Here is a 16,992-nt window from a genome sequence, read left to right as displayed (position 1 = left end):
TGCTGCAGTTCCGCTGGAGGCTGTAGTGCACCAACCTGCCTCTTTGCTCTGCTTGCTACTGGCCAAATGAGTAGAACTGCTGCTGGGCTCTGCCCACATAAGGCAACTACAGTTCTCAACTCAGCTCTAAGGTACAAAGGGATCAGTAGCTTAAAATATTCACGAGAATCTCTCTCACCCAGCAAGGTATTCCCAGCAGCAAACCAGAAATGTCGTCTCTTCCCCCTAAAACTTCAGCTCTCTACAGGTTCTCTTACCCAACCTCAGCAAGCATCCGTCTTCCTCAGGGTGATCCCATACCCAGTCATTGTCTAGGTGGTTCCCAAGAGGGACTGATATTTTGTATATTACCCAGGTACAAAACTTAGTTTGGGGACATTGGGGTATAATTTAGTTATCTGCATTTAATATGTAAACAAGGTATGCCTCTCTCGGTCAACTCCCCTTGCTCTCCAGCAGAGTGTTCACTGAGTTACTTCCCTTCTCGCATAGGCTTCAGGGCTTACAAACATAAAATTGATTTTGCAATCTAGAATATACTTGACTTTTATTTGCAGAATTCAATACATGTAAGTCTCTTAATTCACTTGTTTGAGCTCTTTAATTGACAAATTTCCTGAAAAATTCATTAATGTGCAGAGGATGTAGCAGAGGCACTGAAAACCATTTGCACTGGTTCAGTGTTACCTTCACAACCAAAGGCAAGAACTGTGGCTTTCCACTATGAACTATTAACATTCTGTGTCAGTTGATTCCTACGTTTACTGGGAGGTGTGTAAAACGGTGACAGGAATGGCTAGCTGCGCTTTTTACTGTCATGCATAGAACCAGAGAAGTGCCAACAAGCTGGCGACCTGCAGCAGTGATTGTCCTACTGAAGCCTGGGAAACCTCTAAAGGATGCAGCCAACTACCGCCCCATCTCTCTCCTCTCAACCACCAGCGAGTTTATGGAATGGGTGCTGCTCCTCCATCCATCTGATATTGAAGACATCCTCCCAGCAGAGCAAGCAGGATTTCACCCGAAGAGGAACTGTTGTGACCAAGTAGCTTCACTTACCAGCCACATTGAGGTAGGATTCCAATGCAAGTTGAAGACAGGAATCGCCCTTGTTGATCTGTCCTCAGCATACGACACTGTCTGGAGACAGGGCCTCCTCTTCAAGGTCTCCTGCGTCATTCACTGCCAGCAAACGATATGCCTCTTGGCGACAATGACTGGGGACCGCCGCTTTAAGGTACACCTTAATGGCCAGATCAGTAGACCAAGAACTCTTAACTTGAACATCCCTCAGAGCTCTGTCCTGGCCCCAATACTTTTTAATCTATACATCACTGATATACCAGCAATGGAATCAAGGAAATTCATGTATGCAGATGATATTGCCCTAACTGTTCAGTATACAAGTCTCCATATCATTAGTTGCACCCTAACCCGAGATCTTAGTACAATGGCCAATTATTTACAATGCTGGAAACTTAGGCCTAATAAAAGAAATAAAAACAAAAAACAAAAAAAAAAACACAACACACACACCACCGCACACCCACACATGGTAACTGCTTTCCACCTGAACAATAAAATGGCTAATACCAAACTTGATGTGCAGTTCTGCGGTGAGAGCGTCAGCCACAAAGCTAATCCAAAGCATCTTGGCATTACACTGGACAGGAGTTTGACCTTATGACAACATCTCGAGAACACCCGTGATAAGGTCAGGTCTCGTGTCGCACTTATCAGAAAATAGGCTGAAACAGTCCATGGACCTTACAAACCACAATAATTGCCTTGGTATACTCTGCAGCTGAAGATCATGCACCAGTGTGGCCTCATAGCAGTCACACTAAATTCCTTGACACTCAACACAATAATGCTACGCGCATAGTGTTGGGGGATGCTCAAATCTACTCCAGTTGGCTGGCTCCCAGTCATATCGCACATCCAGCCTCCACAGATTAGAAGAGCTGCTCAGACCTCTCGCTTTCTTAATTATGTTAATGCAAATATAAGGACCCCAGTGCACCAGGACCTGCAGAACCCACCATAGACTAGATTAAAATCCTGCAACCCTCTATGGAACTGTATCACCATCTCACATGGAGCACTTCGACCACTCAAAACAAGCAGCTCATCGTTGATTCTGTTAAGGAACTGCCAGGTTTTGATTTATGTCAGAAAGTCTGGTGCAGATTGAACTGCATCAGGACATCTCATGGGAGATGTGGACAAACCCTCTTTAAATGGAAAATGAGGTGAACACCTGTATGCGACTGTGGTAACCAGGCACAAACGATAGAGCACATCACATCTGAATGTCCCCTTCATTCTTTTGCCGGGAGCCTGAAGGACATTCACCAGCTCAATGCTGCAGCAACGTGCTGGCTATCAAACTTAGATATAAATTTGTAGTTGTTGCTACCTACCCAAGCCACATGAAAGAAGAAGTTGATTCCTCATACACATGCTGGAGAAAGGTTCCTATTTGCTACTGGTGAGTGGCTTTTTCCATCTGACATCTTGGGATTTGCTGAATTTAGCCCAAGTTAAGACATTAACAAGCTTCTTTCCCTTCCTCACATGCACAAGTTTCTCTTCACCCTGCTAAGGTATTTTGGGGAGAATTTTTGTGGCAGTTCATTGAAACGTTTATAGTTCCTTACATCAGAAGTGCAAGAGCCTGGATGCCTATCGGGGAGAACAAAGTTTAGTATTAGGGGCCCCTCTACTAAAAATAAAATAAAATAAAAATCTTACATGCCCATGTAGCATGCTCAAGTTCACATATTCAGATTTCTTATTTTCATCCTACTTTCAGTCTCAAGCAGGCACAACTCTGTCCCATTCTCCCCCAGCCCTCAATTCCTAAGGGATTTTACATGTCTGCTAATGGTTTGCCCCATCACCAGTTCTTGACAATTATGTCATATGCACTATCTGATTTGTGTCCCACCCCGTTATGATAGTCTGTGTCTATGTATACAAATACTCATCTTATGTCTGGATTTAAGCAATACATATATAGAAAGTTTTTTAGCATCCCTATTACATTACTGTTTGGGAGACAGAGAAAGTTTAAAGATTCAAGTTGGCACATTTTGTTTGCCCTTAAGCTTTATTAACTAAAACTTTCACTTCATTACAGCCATCATTCCACAGAGCACACAACTTGTGCTACACTAGTTATAGTAGTACTTGAACCTAGCCAAATTTTAAATAAAAGAAAGTGAGGAAAAGAAAAAGATGTTTATTACTGTTTTTACTGGTCTATTTCTAACTTAGATTAAATGCCTTAAGAACTTGCTGTAGACCACACAGTAAGATACTAACTTCAATAAGTATTAACATTCCAGTAAATTAGAAAATCTGGTTGTTTAAGCCAAAAGGCTCTACTAAGACCAGACCATTCCATGAACTAGTGATTATTTTCTACTTTATTTTTTAAACAGAGTAAAATATAGCAGCTGCTCCACATATTCTTTTATCATGTCACACCAAAGAGTGGTGCACAGTAATCTTGAATAAAATAAATTAGAAGAGAGATGTGGCACGTATTTGGATGCTGTAATGCTATACAGGCCTGCTAAATAAGGCCTGCTGTGTGCTCTCTTTTATATGCCAAAATTAAAACAGAACATGCCTCAGTATTCAGCTTTATTTGTACGTTGACTACTGGTATGTGTAGTGAGTAGAATACATATTCAATAGGTCCACCTATTAAAATAGTTTCTAACAAAAAAAGTAAAGGCTATTCTAAGTCTTTAAGTATCATAACCACCACAACTTTAATGCCGTATCAAAACAGTAGGTCCATCAGTGGACCTACTGTTTTGATACGGCATTAAAGTTGTGATATAGCATACTGTTTTGATACAGCATATAACAAGATCATTTGGCCTAGCCAAGATCATCCTTCAAGGGACAGTACAGGGGAAGAGAAAAGGTAGACAGAAGAAGAGATGGATTGACAACATAAAAGAGTGGACAGGAATGGACTTCACGGAGACTCAAGCACTGACACACAGTCATCAGGGATGGAGACAATTGGTTGATTGCTCATCAATGATGGTGCCCCAATGACCAGTGCAGTTATGGGAGTGATGATCATGAAGAACCAATCAAATGTATCCCACCATAGAGCAACATGATGTCACTTAGATACATAAGGGTAAGTAAATGTTTTAATGTGATAAAATTTGCTAGTTCTCAATACTAAGGAAGACACCAAATATTTAACCTAAAAAAGCAGAGCACTAGTCAAGTATCTACTACATACAAGATGTATGAACCAGCATGCTTAATATTAAAGATCTTATAATAAAGCATAGGTGAAGCCTTTCCATCGTTGTGAACGAAATAAACAGTGGAGGCACATGCTCTGAGCTTGTAATTAGAGAGGTGACAGCACCTATGGTAACTGAAGTAAGTAATAGCTTGAACACCAACACCATCACACAGCAGGACAGAAGGCATGTATTAATATACCCAAATAAGATTAAAAAACAAATTCAATATACACTTCTAAAGTGCAAGCTTCACTTACATATTTACATCAGATTTTTGCAGAACAGTCTAATCATCACACAAGTAGACTAGCCTTTTACATTTGTTTAGTTGGTATTTGCCCAAGGCAATAAATGCTCAGTATTGATATTTTAACTTTCAGGTTCTCATACAATAACAGAAACTTGCAATCTTTAAAGTTTGACATTTCAGGAAAAATTTCCATAGTTTGTTTTTAAACAAATGTTTTCATTAATTTGCCTTGGATTTTAAATCATTAAAAATGGAAGTTAATGTACATTTGACTTGATAGTGTCCCTTGAATTTGCTGTCATAGGAATCCATTAAGTGTCACTTCAGATTTTAAACAGAAGTACGCAAAAAGGTGCCTCGGTGCCCTCGATAAATTATAACAGCAGCAAGCACACCAGCAGCTCCCAGATATCAATCCACTGCCTCCCCAATATCCTGATTGGATAGACTGACCTTGCAACATGTCCAGGAGGATAATGAACTCAGATTATTTGGATTGGGCAGGAAAGTGGATTTCAAGTTACTGGCTGAGTCATCAGTCCCCTCTCAAATTAAGGCAGGACTGCCACATATGCATTTCATGTGACACATGAGGATTTGGCAGTCCAGTAATGCATTCCCACTTCTCAGCTGCAATGTTACACAGCCAGTTAAGGTGGAGGAAAGCTGAAGGCTTTACCTGCAGTTGCACTTTTTGGCTGCTAGAGACTGCTGATGCACCTCCTCTCCCTGCTGGATCACAGCCAGACATGAGCAGCTGAGTGATGGCAACAACTGAGGATAAAGCTCTGGGCCTCCTTCTACTACAGGCAGGGCTGGCTCCAGGCACCAGCTTAACAAGCAGGTGCTTGGGGCAGCCAAGGGAGAGGGGCGGCACCTGCGGCAAGTCCCTCACTCCCTCTAGGAGCGAAGGACCTGCCGCCGCTGATTGCGGCTTCCCCACCCCCCAATTGCTGCTGCCGATCGCGGCTTCCACACCCCCCCCCCCAATTGCCGCCGCTGGTGGTCGCGATTGTGATTGCGGCCTTTTTTTTTTTTTTTTTTGGCGCGCTTGGGGCAGCAGAAATGCTGGAGCCGGCCCTGACTACAGGAAATCTTGCTTCTCCACTGCTGCAGCAGCCACAGACCAGCAGTTATGCACCTCTGCTGGGGATACTGGCAGAGACTCTGCAAGTGGGGAGGCTACAGCCCAACACTACTTCCTGACCCTGGCTTCCCTCCCACCATCAGTTGCAAATTCCTGAGGGCAGGGGCTCGCTCACTTATACAGTGCGTAGCCCTGGGGATGTCTCTCTCAGTTGGGTGCTACTATAATACAACTGTATTAAATGATACCAATGTTGTTTTGCAATTTATCCCTTGGTTCCATAGTTTACCACATGGATAAATCAAATAATGGAGTGGTAAAGACCTTCAATTGCCAACAATGGAAAAAGAATACATGATCACTAGAGAGATTTATCAGCATTCAGAAAACGAAGGGTAAAGTTGCTAACTCAAATAAATTTTTGAACTCCCATGTGCTTCGTTGTCTGACACACACAAGCCTATAACGGTGTAAAAAATACTAGTTTGCAATTTACTACCTCAACTATTTAGAAAATCTGTCCAAATTTAAATGCTTCTTCCTTTGGGATTTCCAGGATTTAATGTGAAATCTTAGTTTTAGAGAAACTAATATCCAAACTAAAGAATCCCACCTCAGCCCCCCATTCTCTATCTCTACCCCCTCCCATTTGGGGGGAGGGATAGCTCAGTGGTTTGAGCATTGGCCTGCTAAACCCAGGGTTGCGAGTTCAATCCTTGAGGGGGCCACTTAAGGATCTGGGGTAAAAATCTGTCTGGGGATTGGTCCTGCTTTGAGCAGGGGGTTGGACTAGATGACTTCCTGAGGTCCCTTTCAACCCTGACATTCTATGAGTGAGTCTATTATCATTGAGTTTCCTTGTTGTCTTACATTCTGGCTGATCAAGTTCTCAAGCAATCACTAGGCAACAGGGAAAGCTAATTTAGTCTAAGTCCTTCCCATCCTCCTATTGGACACTGATAGTCTAACTAGTTGCTCACTTTGTCATATTGAACTCTTGTCTTTTTTACTGTAAATAAGCTATGGAACTTGAAGTGCTACAGATGAATGTCTGTGTGCAAGTATCTTTTCTTAAAGTCATGAGATGCTTGGCAAAAATCTACCCTACGATGCATTGTTGGCAAACTAGTCTATGATGCACTGTTGGCAAAGAGTTCAAGGAACATTCTTTAGTTTGAAAAAGTCACTAAGCTGAGCCCTATTATTGCTGCATGGCTGAGTTGATCTTTGGAAACAGAAAACTTGTGGGAGGACTTCCTATGCAGTTTGGCATTTGAATTTTTCCTACTTTAGTAGCGGCTTCTGTGCTACTGAGCAGAGCTTTTGGCAAATACCTGAATCTGATGACAACTTCTCCTTTTAAAAACCCAGTGTTCCCATAACTCTGGCAAGTAACTTATAGGGTTTTGTCTCTTTCATGTGGGAGGAATTATGTGTTCTGAAAGTCATGAGCAGTTTTCCAAGCTTAAAAACGTAGATCTTAAAGCTGATTGTGCTATAAATATGAACTGAGGTGTACATCTCTTACTGTTTGTCTTGTGTGGTTGGAGGAGAATATACTTCCATTTCTTGAATTATGTGCCTGAATGCAACACAAGGAACAGATGATGGCACCATATTGATTATTGTAGTTTTCTCAAGAGAGGAAACTTACAAACTTATATGTATGACTGTCACTTAATGCTACAGTGCATTTAAGACCCTGGAAAATATTATGATATGAAGCAAACTGTTAAAACTAAGTATTAGTGGCTTTTATTAATAAAAACATGCCACACTAGGAAAACAACTCAGGAAATTGGAACCGATTTACCATATGTTGGCTGATGCATTGTATCCTGTGAAGCTGGCTGATGTGATGGCAAAAGTTAATGTGATATGCTCCCCTTTTTTAAGATGTGGGAGAACTACTGAACTGCTGCTTTTTAAATGGAGTGAGAGAAATGCTGACTGCATCTTTTTTCAGACAAAAAACACAGATCCTGTGATACCATTTTACTGAATTGCTTCAGTGGAAAAGAAAACCTAAAAATTCCCAAGTGTTTTGATTCAAATAGGGTTACCATACGTCCTCTTTTTCCTGGACATGTCCGGCTTTTCGGCACTCAAACCCCCGTCCGGCGGGAATTGCCAAAAAGCCGAACATGTCCGGGAAAATGGCAGCTCTGCTCCTCCCTGACTCTTCGGCTCTGTTTAAGAGCCAGGCTGCCCGAGCGCTACCGGCTTCAGGCAGCCCCGTGCCTCCAGACCCTGCGCCACCGGAGCCCGGGAGGGGAAGTGCCCGGCCGGTGGCTGGGGTCCGGAGGCAAGGGGGCTGGCCGAAGCCGGTAGCGCTCGGGCAGCCTGGCTCTTAAACAGAGCCGAAGAGTCGGGGAGGAGCAGAGCCGCCGCGCCGGGAGGCTCTGCTCCTCTTCGGCTCTGTTTAAGAGCCGGGCTGCCCGAGCGCTACCGGCTTCGGGCAGCCCCCGTGCCTCCGGACCCTGCGCCGCTGGAGCCCAGGAGGGGAAGTGCCCGGCTGGGGGCGCAGGGTCCGGAGGCATAGGGGCTGCCCAAAGCCCGAGTGCTACCGGCTTCACGGTTTGCCGGGCAGCCTCCAGACCCTGCGCCCCCGGCTGGGCGCTTCCCCTCCCGGGCTCCAGCTGCGCTGAGGAAGCGCCAGCTGGGGGCTGCCCGGCAAACCCTGAAGCCGGTAGCACTGGGGCAGCCCTTTCCCCCTGGCTGGGAGTGGAAGGGAGGAGGGGGCGGAGTTAGGGTGGTGAAGGGGCGGGGTTGGGGCGTGGCTACGGGTGGGGAAATGGGCGGGGCCAGGGCCCGTGGAGGGTCCTCTTTTTATTTTTGAGATATGGTAACCCTAGATTCAAAATGATTTTTCATTTCAAACTTTCCTTTAATTGTTTAAACAGGTCTAAAAGACCCAATATTTTGTTTCAGGTCAAACTAAGTGTTTTAATGTATTAAAAAAGTTAAGTACTATAAGCAGCAAGTCTGTCTCTGCCTCACAAAGGAACTAAGAAAGGAGGTTTCATAAAACTCGCTTTGAGACTTACCTTTATTAGATTCTTTAACCATATTGTAAAGAGCTCTAGAAAAACAGATTATGTACGTATAGATTGGTAAAGTAAGAATATACGTATTACTAAAGCTCTTTACAGCTCTTTTTAGAAATTCCTTTAGTTTACCAATAGGGATCATTCTGCTCAGCTCATGAGCCCCATGTTTCACTTGTGTCTTCTGGAAGTTTATTTAGTCTCACTCCTAGTATGTAATAAATAACTGGAAATCCTTACGTTCCTGATGACAAAAGTAGACAGCTTCTGTAATACAAAAAGACGTCACATTCACCTACTTTCCTCCCTCAAGCATGCAATCTCAGCTCCTCAGTTAGTCCAACCCAGAAATAGTATTGATGCTGACATCTCTGCTAATAAACCTTTAGGCATCAAGAAGCCTCAAGGGGTCAGCAACTAGACTCTATTGCACATTAGAAAAATGTGATCCCTCCTCAGAGAATCATGCTATAGTAAGATACAGACTTTTCTTGTACTGGAAAAGCTTTCACACTAAGTATGTATACACACAAGAGAAGCACCAAGAAAAGGATAGGTATTTAGAAGCTGATCACTCTCTAGCCATCAAGCCAGAATCTTTAACCAGGTTCTTTGACTATTAACTGACCCTGAACAAGTAGTTTACAAATATAGTACATTAACTTTTTATTGTGTGTGTGTGTGTGTGTGTGTGTGTGTGTGTGTGTGTGTGTGTGTGTGTGTGTGTGTGTATATATATATATATATATATATATATATATATATATATATATACACACACACACACACACACACACACATAAATAAATAAAATGGTTTTAAGAGAAGCCTTAGAGGCCAGTCTGCTGCTACAAAAGCTCAGGCCTCCACTTTTCTGTGCTTGATCGGAAAGGAACGGGAATACACCCTGGATAGCAGTGTGCTAAGCAAAGCCAGTCCAACACATGGAGTTGGAAAACTCCAATATGTCACCATATGAAGGAAATGGGGGAAGGGAAATTGATGCTTTGGCAGATGCTTTCCGAGCATATGACATACAACCCAAGTAGTTATAGAGGCTGCAGATCTTTCAGGCTGTGCAAAGAGCACCAGGCACTTTTGCATCACTATCAGGGAGGTCTCTCTCACCGTTGCATTAGACAGCATTCAAACCAGAATACCTATGAATGATAGGAATCATCTGCTGCCTGTCTTCATATTATGCTCCTTCACGGAGGCCAAAAGGCAAGGAGAGATAGAAGGAAGCTAAATAATAAGGTACGTCCATCTGCAGCAGGGACTAAGATTATTCATTTTGTCCAATGTGTTGATAGCGGTGTGTTTATCCTCATATCCACAGATTCACATTGTGGTATGTTAGCAAGTACCATTGCTGCCTCCAAGACTGACCCAGTGCATGTTCAACATAGTCAATAGTTTGACCACCCCCATGATTAGGTGTACTCTTCCCATGCTTGCAGCTTTTGGGGTACTCCTTAACTTCAGTATTGGAACCTGTGGGTGATCCCAGCAGTATTTGACTCTTCTGCATCCTCACAGGAAGGATCTGGTAGGTCAGGACATCGACTCTCCAACAGTCTTCCGGATGAATTCATGAAGCTATTTCTCAATGCAAGCACTTGCCCCATATCATGGTGTAGTGGGGAGTTGGAAGGGTCCTTTGTTAGTATACACCCCACTATGATTAAGCATCATGTGGTTTTGTATCCAGGAAATTCCCACCAAGTGTATAGGAGTCAATACTGAAACCATCGCCTCTGTGCAAAGTGTAGTCTTCTTACTGATATCATGTCCTTCCATCACATCATCTCATCTCCTATGTGTTTCATCCACCTTTTGTATCATGTGGAAAGACTGAATTGTGTACTCTTGGGCAGGTTCTGCATTACGTGTTTGCCTAGCACTTAGCACAATAGAGTCTTGAACAAGGTTAGGGCTACTTTTATTTGATACTCCCGCAAAGTGTTTGAAACCAGCAACACATTGCAGCACTGTACTGGGTTTTCTGTACCCAGTAAAACTTATGAGAACCCAAAAGACTAAAAATTAAGTGTAATTGAATATCATGTTTTCATTATCCAAATTAAGATTAGGAATTAACGAAAAGTGAGCAAGATTAATTGAAAGTGTAAATTAATTTTTAGATTAAAATAGAATTCCTTAAATAGAATTTTTAACCTGATCCTATCCCTTTAAAATTCAAGTCTTATAAATGAAACCTGTCAATTGAGGCATTTGGTGGTGTTGCCCTGTGGCACACAGAGTAATCCTCCTACTGCTAGCCAGTAAGGCACCCAACATCAGGCTTGATATCTCTGTATAATTTAATAGTTTGATATGGATTTTAACCCCACCCCCAAACATTACAACTGGAAAACACAGGCCTAACTTATACGGGATCACTTTCACCTTGTTTGAATGTAGGTCCTGAACATAAGCCAACTAAAGAACATATCTATTTTTAAAAATAGCTCAGCTACAGGAATAGTCTGATACCTAATGTTCCCAATGTTTGTTGACAAGGGGTTTGAGGGTTAAAGTACAGAAAGACACACCACCAACTTGATATTTTGACTTTTAGTGTCAAATATATCAGACCTTTCCACTCAGTCTCCAAGTCGTTACCAGTCCAAATTCTAAGGGTAGTTTTTGGAATATCTTGGGGTCAAGTCACTTGAAGTACACTGCTGTAGAAGTCTCAGCCATTAAGTGATTCAACAATTTGAATTACTCTAGAAAACATCTAGACTTGATCTATGGAAGCTGGAATTTAAAAAAAATCCCACCGACATCCTAGTTTTCACATAGGTCAGATTTATTTTGGCATTGGACGGACATGCCTCTTTCCAATTAGCACCGACAGCTGCACTCTAACACTAATGGACAATTTCTTTGATTCTGTGCTTTTTGCAATTGCTTTTAGCATTTAGATTACAAGAGAATGGTTTTAAAATACAGTATCTGTTGAAAAATCATTGGGCACTAACAGCTGACTAGCTCAGAACACCTAGCTATAACAGCATGCATTGACCATGTACTGCTTATGTTCACATACCTACAAAATGTAGGTTCTTCTCTTTACCTACACTGAGTGAGTTTTTATTGCAACTGAGGACACTGGAGCAAACAAAAAACCTCCACATGTAAATTGCCCATATATCAGCATTTCATATACAGCATGGAACCTTCAAGCCACTAGAATAACCACTACCTGTGGATAGAATCTCTCTAGTCTGTTTGTGACGATAAAGATTAACCTCAACAGTACAGTTTTCTTTAGGCATATGTAGATTGAAAGTGTTCTAAAATATTTTAAACTTGCTTTAGAGAAATCAGTTAATGCTGGGACTAAATAATTGCACAGAATTGTTCATAGGAAAATATTTCTAGTAAAATAGAAATTAAGTGTTTGCATTAGTCTCTTCAAAGTATACTTCAATTGGGGTGATATTTAAGTTTTTACTTGTCTTAGGCTTTTGACCTGGTGCCCATCACCACTTTACCCTGAACGAAATGTCAGATTCATTTTTTTGAGAGAAGCTACTACTATGATTTAGAGTCTGACTTCATTTATATTAGAAGCCCCAGAAATAACCAAACCAGAGCAAAATCTACATTTTCCCTACCTTTATATTTTTGGTTGGAGCAGAGGAGAAAGAGAAATAAGTAGTTTGTTTATATTCCTTTAAAAACAACAGTAACTGTCAGACTAGTATTCACAAGATAGTATTTTTTGGCACAGCTTACACTTTCATACCAGTGTCTTAGACACTATTTTCTAGGGCATATAAAGTGATACAGTAAATGATGCGTTAATTCAGTGCTGGCCATTTGCAATATTTTTCCATTCTTTGGCTGAACTAGGCATGAGTTCAAGAGATTAATTTTGTTTAACAGCAATCCAGAAGCTTATCTAGTTGCTGATCATTAAATACAGACACCATACAGTTTAATCAGTGTTAATTGACAAGAGTTCATATCCTGGAAAGTTTAAGTACATGATTATTGAAGAAATTTGTAGTTACAGAATTTAGACATTACTTGGCTGTATTTTAGGGTGGGTTTTTTTTTTTTTTTTAAACCACAAAGTTTCAGGATTAACTTCCATATCCACACAAGTGCTCAGGAAACACTGCAAGTCACAAAGCAGGATGAGAAAAAAAAAAGAATTGGGTCCCTTTTAAGGGGCAGTGGTAGGCATGCAGTGCTGGTCTTTACATGAGTAGGCGGAGCGCCTGGTCCATCTGAGGTAATAATGAAAAGGCTGATTGGATGTGCACTCCCATTGTTAAAGCTTCCATCCCTTTCCCAGTGACAGGAGCTAGCAGACACTGTCTAATTGGCAGGAACACACAAATCCTGGGAGAGTTCAAGTTCGTGGAAAGGATTGTTTAAAATTTCTGAAACCCTTACTATGCTCCATGCTCACACTAATTATAGCACTTATTTGCATTGTCACATGCAGAATATAGCATGTTTATTTACAGATTTACACGTGTGCCCCCTTTATGTTACCTTGCTGCACAAGTCCACTGAGATGATGTGTTACATGTTCATACTAAGTTACTAACCTTAGAGGAAAGGGAAATAGTTTACTGAAAAATCTGAACAGGAGTCCAGACCAAAGTACTTTCTTCCTGCAATCCTAATCCAATAACCATGTATTCAGAGCTTTTGGTCACTAGTTTGACAAGTTCTATGTACAGAATTGTGTGCAGTCTGAAACACTACTTTTAGTATTTTCCTAATAATGAATAAAGCAGACAAGGCCTATGTAATTGGCTCATTTCCTGACTTAATATTTCATTTATGGAAAGAAACCCACATACTCTCAACTACTGAAAGTGAAAAAGTTGTGCAGGGCAAGTTACTTTTCCCCTGTAACATTTTTAACCCAGGATTTTAACATGATTACCCATTCAGGCTGGGTTGCTTTAAAATGGCAACTGAGGATTTAGCCTTTAGATTTCATTAAAGCAGTTGGCTATACTTTAATATGGCAAAGTTAGAACCAATTTTACATTTGGTCACTTGCAGCCAAAGTAAAACCACATTAAAAAGTAACATTGCAACTGATCTTTTATTCCTGCCCTCTTTTTCTGAAGAATGAAGATACATGCTGCTTCACTACAGGAAGTTGGCATTCACTTGTTCTGCTTATTTATAAATAAACAGTACCTAGTAGTAGCAGCTTTACTTTGAAATGAATCTATCTGGGACAAGCCTTAAATAGAACTTAGGCTAGTACTATGGAATGACCTCCACAGAAACAAACAGACTTCTCATCAATGATACACATGCTATGAGAGTTTATGGAACAAAAAAGCCTGATTCGGATTCCACTGCAGTCAATGGCAGAACTATTATTCACTGGGAGACCTTAAGTCATTAGTAACGTATGAAGGCTTGCTTCCCTACCTACTTAGAGTTGAAAATATCCCATTTTAAAAAAAGGATGTTACTATGTTTGGGGCGGGGGGGGGGGTTGTTTAAAACATTCAAACTAAAAAAACAATGTTCTGTATCAGTTTGGGGCCTGCCCACTTGACAAGTCTCAGATGATGAGGCAAGCTTTTTTGTTAGTATTTCTTGTTAGTGTTACTAATCAAAAGACCTTAGCTCAGTTCATTGAATTAAATTGTTCAGTCAAGTAGCTGGGGAGCATATGAATTAAAATGCACGCATTTACAATCCATACGTTTGCATGGACAAACACAGAAGGTACACTTGTATAAATCCATATTCCCCTAATGCATGTCAGTATACATTAAGGTTTATGCAAGAATGCTACTGCACAAAGCCTTAAAGTAATATTCCATTTAACTGCTCTATTAGGAAAATGAATTGAGGCATACAGCATGGTATGAACTACGGAATCTACTGAAATTATGAGAATCATGAGTAACCTTGAAACTAGAACATATAGAAAAGGGATTAATGCGTTCTAATTATACAGCCTTTATGGATAATCCTTGATTTTTACTCTATCATAAACTCATGCTCAGCACATGTAACACTTTGCTTTAAAATGTTAGTCAATCAGAATATCTCCACCACACTGTTTTATCCTCATTACAAAAGCCATGTCACCTGTCTGTGGGGATCACTCAAAGATCAAGTATTTGTAACTTTTTTGTCCCATCAGATATTTTTTTTCTCCTTAATTCCTTGTTATAACCTATCACCCAGTCCATTTTGAGTCCAGTATATACACACATTCAACCCTCAATTAGTTGGAGTTCTTTATGGGAAGCATTTAGAGGACTCACTTCCAGGGCCAGCTCCAGGCACCAGCTTAACAAGCAGGTGCTTGGGGCAGCCAAGGGAGAGGGGCGGCACCTGCGGCAATTCCGGGGCAGCAGGTCCCTCACTCCCTCTAGGAGCAAAGGACCTGCCGCTGCCGATCGCAGCTCCCCCCCCCCATTCCCCAATTGCCGCCGGTGGGTTGCGATTCCGGCTTTTTTTTTTTTTTTTTTTTGCTTGGGGCGGCAGAAATGCTGGAGCCGGCCCTGCTCACTTCCACTAAAAGACATATGCTCATGAAATATCAAGTAGTACATACAGGTCACAGAAAAGTTCAGTTAACTCTGCTATAATTGAGAAATTTAGTATTATAAAGTTGCAAAAGCAAAGATCACTTATGGCTCATGTATTAAGACATGATGGATTAATTCTAAACATTACTTCAGACAGAACACCAAGGAAACCCAAACCCACATGAATATTTCAAAAGGAAAAGAGGTCTACGAAGTTAAGGCCCACTCTGCCCATGTTAACTGTTCAATCCTGTTGTGTGAAGTCCATAGTCTTATAATGAAGGTGTAGACCAGTAATAAAAAGTATGTCTGTTTTTATATTCTACACTGCCAATCCAAATATTAGATGCACATTTTTCCCCAGAGTCCTGCCCCAGTGGTTAGAGCAGCTTTGCCCTTCCCACATAGCTACACCTTGTTTTAGTTCTGCTCCAGTGTCTTCAGTCAGCAGTTTATCCACTATTATATTGTCAGTCCCTGAATAAGGATGTTTTTCTTAACTGACCACAGTGCTTAACATTGCAAGTCGTGTATTCTGAAAACAAAGATTTCTTGGACTGCAAGTGACCCAAATGCTAAAATACTTTAAAATGAGCAGGAACTGTACAAATCAGTTTAATATAAATCCTGGTGATAGTAAGTTCAGGGCTGTTGAAGGTCAAACTATATGACAAGGAAAAAATTGGTGTATATATTATTCTTCTTAAGTTGCACTGAAATCCCTGTTAATATTATCTATCACTGACATCATACATTTGCCTGGACAGATTTAAAAAGAAAAGTAACCTATCTTCAATTTATTCATTTAACTCTCCCCAAAGTGACATCAATGGAAATCTCACAAATAGCACAATACTTTGAGACTCTTAAAGAAACTTGTCTTAAATTTATCATACAGATTCATAGCCCTGGAATACAAGCAACGTACTGTGTCTGCTGACACAGTTGTCTCCCAAAAGGAATTAACTGCACCATTTTCTCCACATCTTCCCTTAAAGAACCAGCTCCTAAACAAATATTCACAATTCATAAATTTGCCATAAGCTATCTTTGCTTTGCTTATAAGACATGGCTTCATAAAAGATTATTGAAAAAAGCTACTGATAATGGAGATTGAAGCTAGTTTTATGTTTGGGCTGTTCATAGTTGGTCACCCAACTATTTTCTATTGTAGAAGAAATAGATGATTTAACTTTTGACCATTGTGATTAGTTCAGATTTAACAACATTTACAATTTAATTTCCACCAAACATGGAAATATCGAAACTACTATAGTATTTTGGTAAAATAACAGAAGTTTACAGAAGCTTAGATACCAAAATACACACCAGCTTTATAACTGCATATTGTAATTATTTTAAGAAAGTACACCCTTCTACTAGTCTAAGTCACATCCAATTTTATATTTAAATGGTAACTAAAGAATGCTCCCTTCTGTACATGCAGTAAAAATTAACCTGGATGAATAAAACTCCAAAGCCTGCCAGTACAGTTGCTAAAAAGAGGTCAATTAACTACGATTGAGTGTGCGGTCTCATCCCAGCACTCCAAATGACTATTTTCCTTATAATTATCGATACGTATGCCTATGAAGGTCCACTTCAATTTCTGTCTGCCTCACCAACCAGACACCCACCTAGTTCTACTCTTAAAGTCACTTTTCCCACTCCTCCTTTTTCCCTTGGGAAGTTTAGCATCCCCTCTCCAACTAATAGCAACTTTTTTAAGGAAGTTTGATTTAATGTCTTCCATATTAAGATAATGGGAAGGTCAGAAAGGGAAGCAGCT

The 16,992-nt window shown here is 40.9% G+C and overlaps 2 protein-coding genes across 21 annotated transcripts in view; one reads left to right on the top strand and one right to left on the bottom strand.

Moving 5' to 3' along the window:
* MTUS1 (microtubule associated scaffold protein 1) overlaps positions 1-16,992 on the bottom strand; it is a 209,323-nt gene that overhangs the window by 176,549 nt on the left and 15,782 nt on the right. Inside the window, exon 1 of one of the 20 annotated variants that reach the window (XM_065597997.1) lies at positions 8,908-8,929. The exons of 18 other annotated variants lie outside the window; for them this stretch is intronic. The gene's annotated coding sequence lies outside the window, so the exon portion shown is untranslated. Of the gene's footprint in view, positions 1-2,423; positions 2,686-8,907; positions 8,930-16,992 lie in introns of those variants that run through there. One more of the 20 variants, XM_065597996.1, reaches the window with a different exon arrangement.
* Positions 818-16,992, top strand: part of LOC135984072 (uncharacterized) — an 82,024-nt gene continuing 65,849 nt past the window's right edge. The window contains exon 1 of the mRNA XM_065598511.1: positions 818-1,398. Within this exon, the coding sequence (XP_065454583.1) occupies positions 818-1,398 (581 nt within the window). The remainder of the gene's footprint in view (positions 1,399-16,992) is intronic.

This window comes from Chrysemys picta, chromosome 5, assembly GCF_011386835.1.
Source record: "Chrysemys picta bellii isolate R12L10 chromosome 5, ASM1138683v2, whole genome shotgun sequence".
NCBI lineage: Eukaryota > Metazoa > Chordata > Testudines > Emydidae > Chrysemys > Chrysemys picta.
The sequence above is the reverse complement of the archived record's forward strand: the minus strand, read 5'-3'. Positions and strand labels throughout refer to the sequence as shown.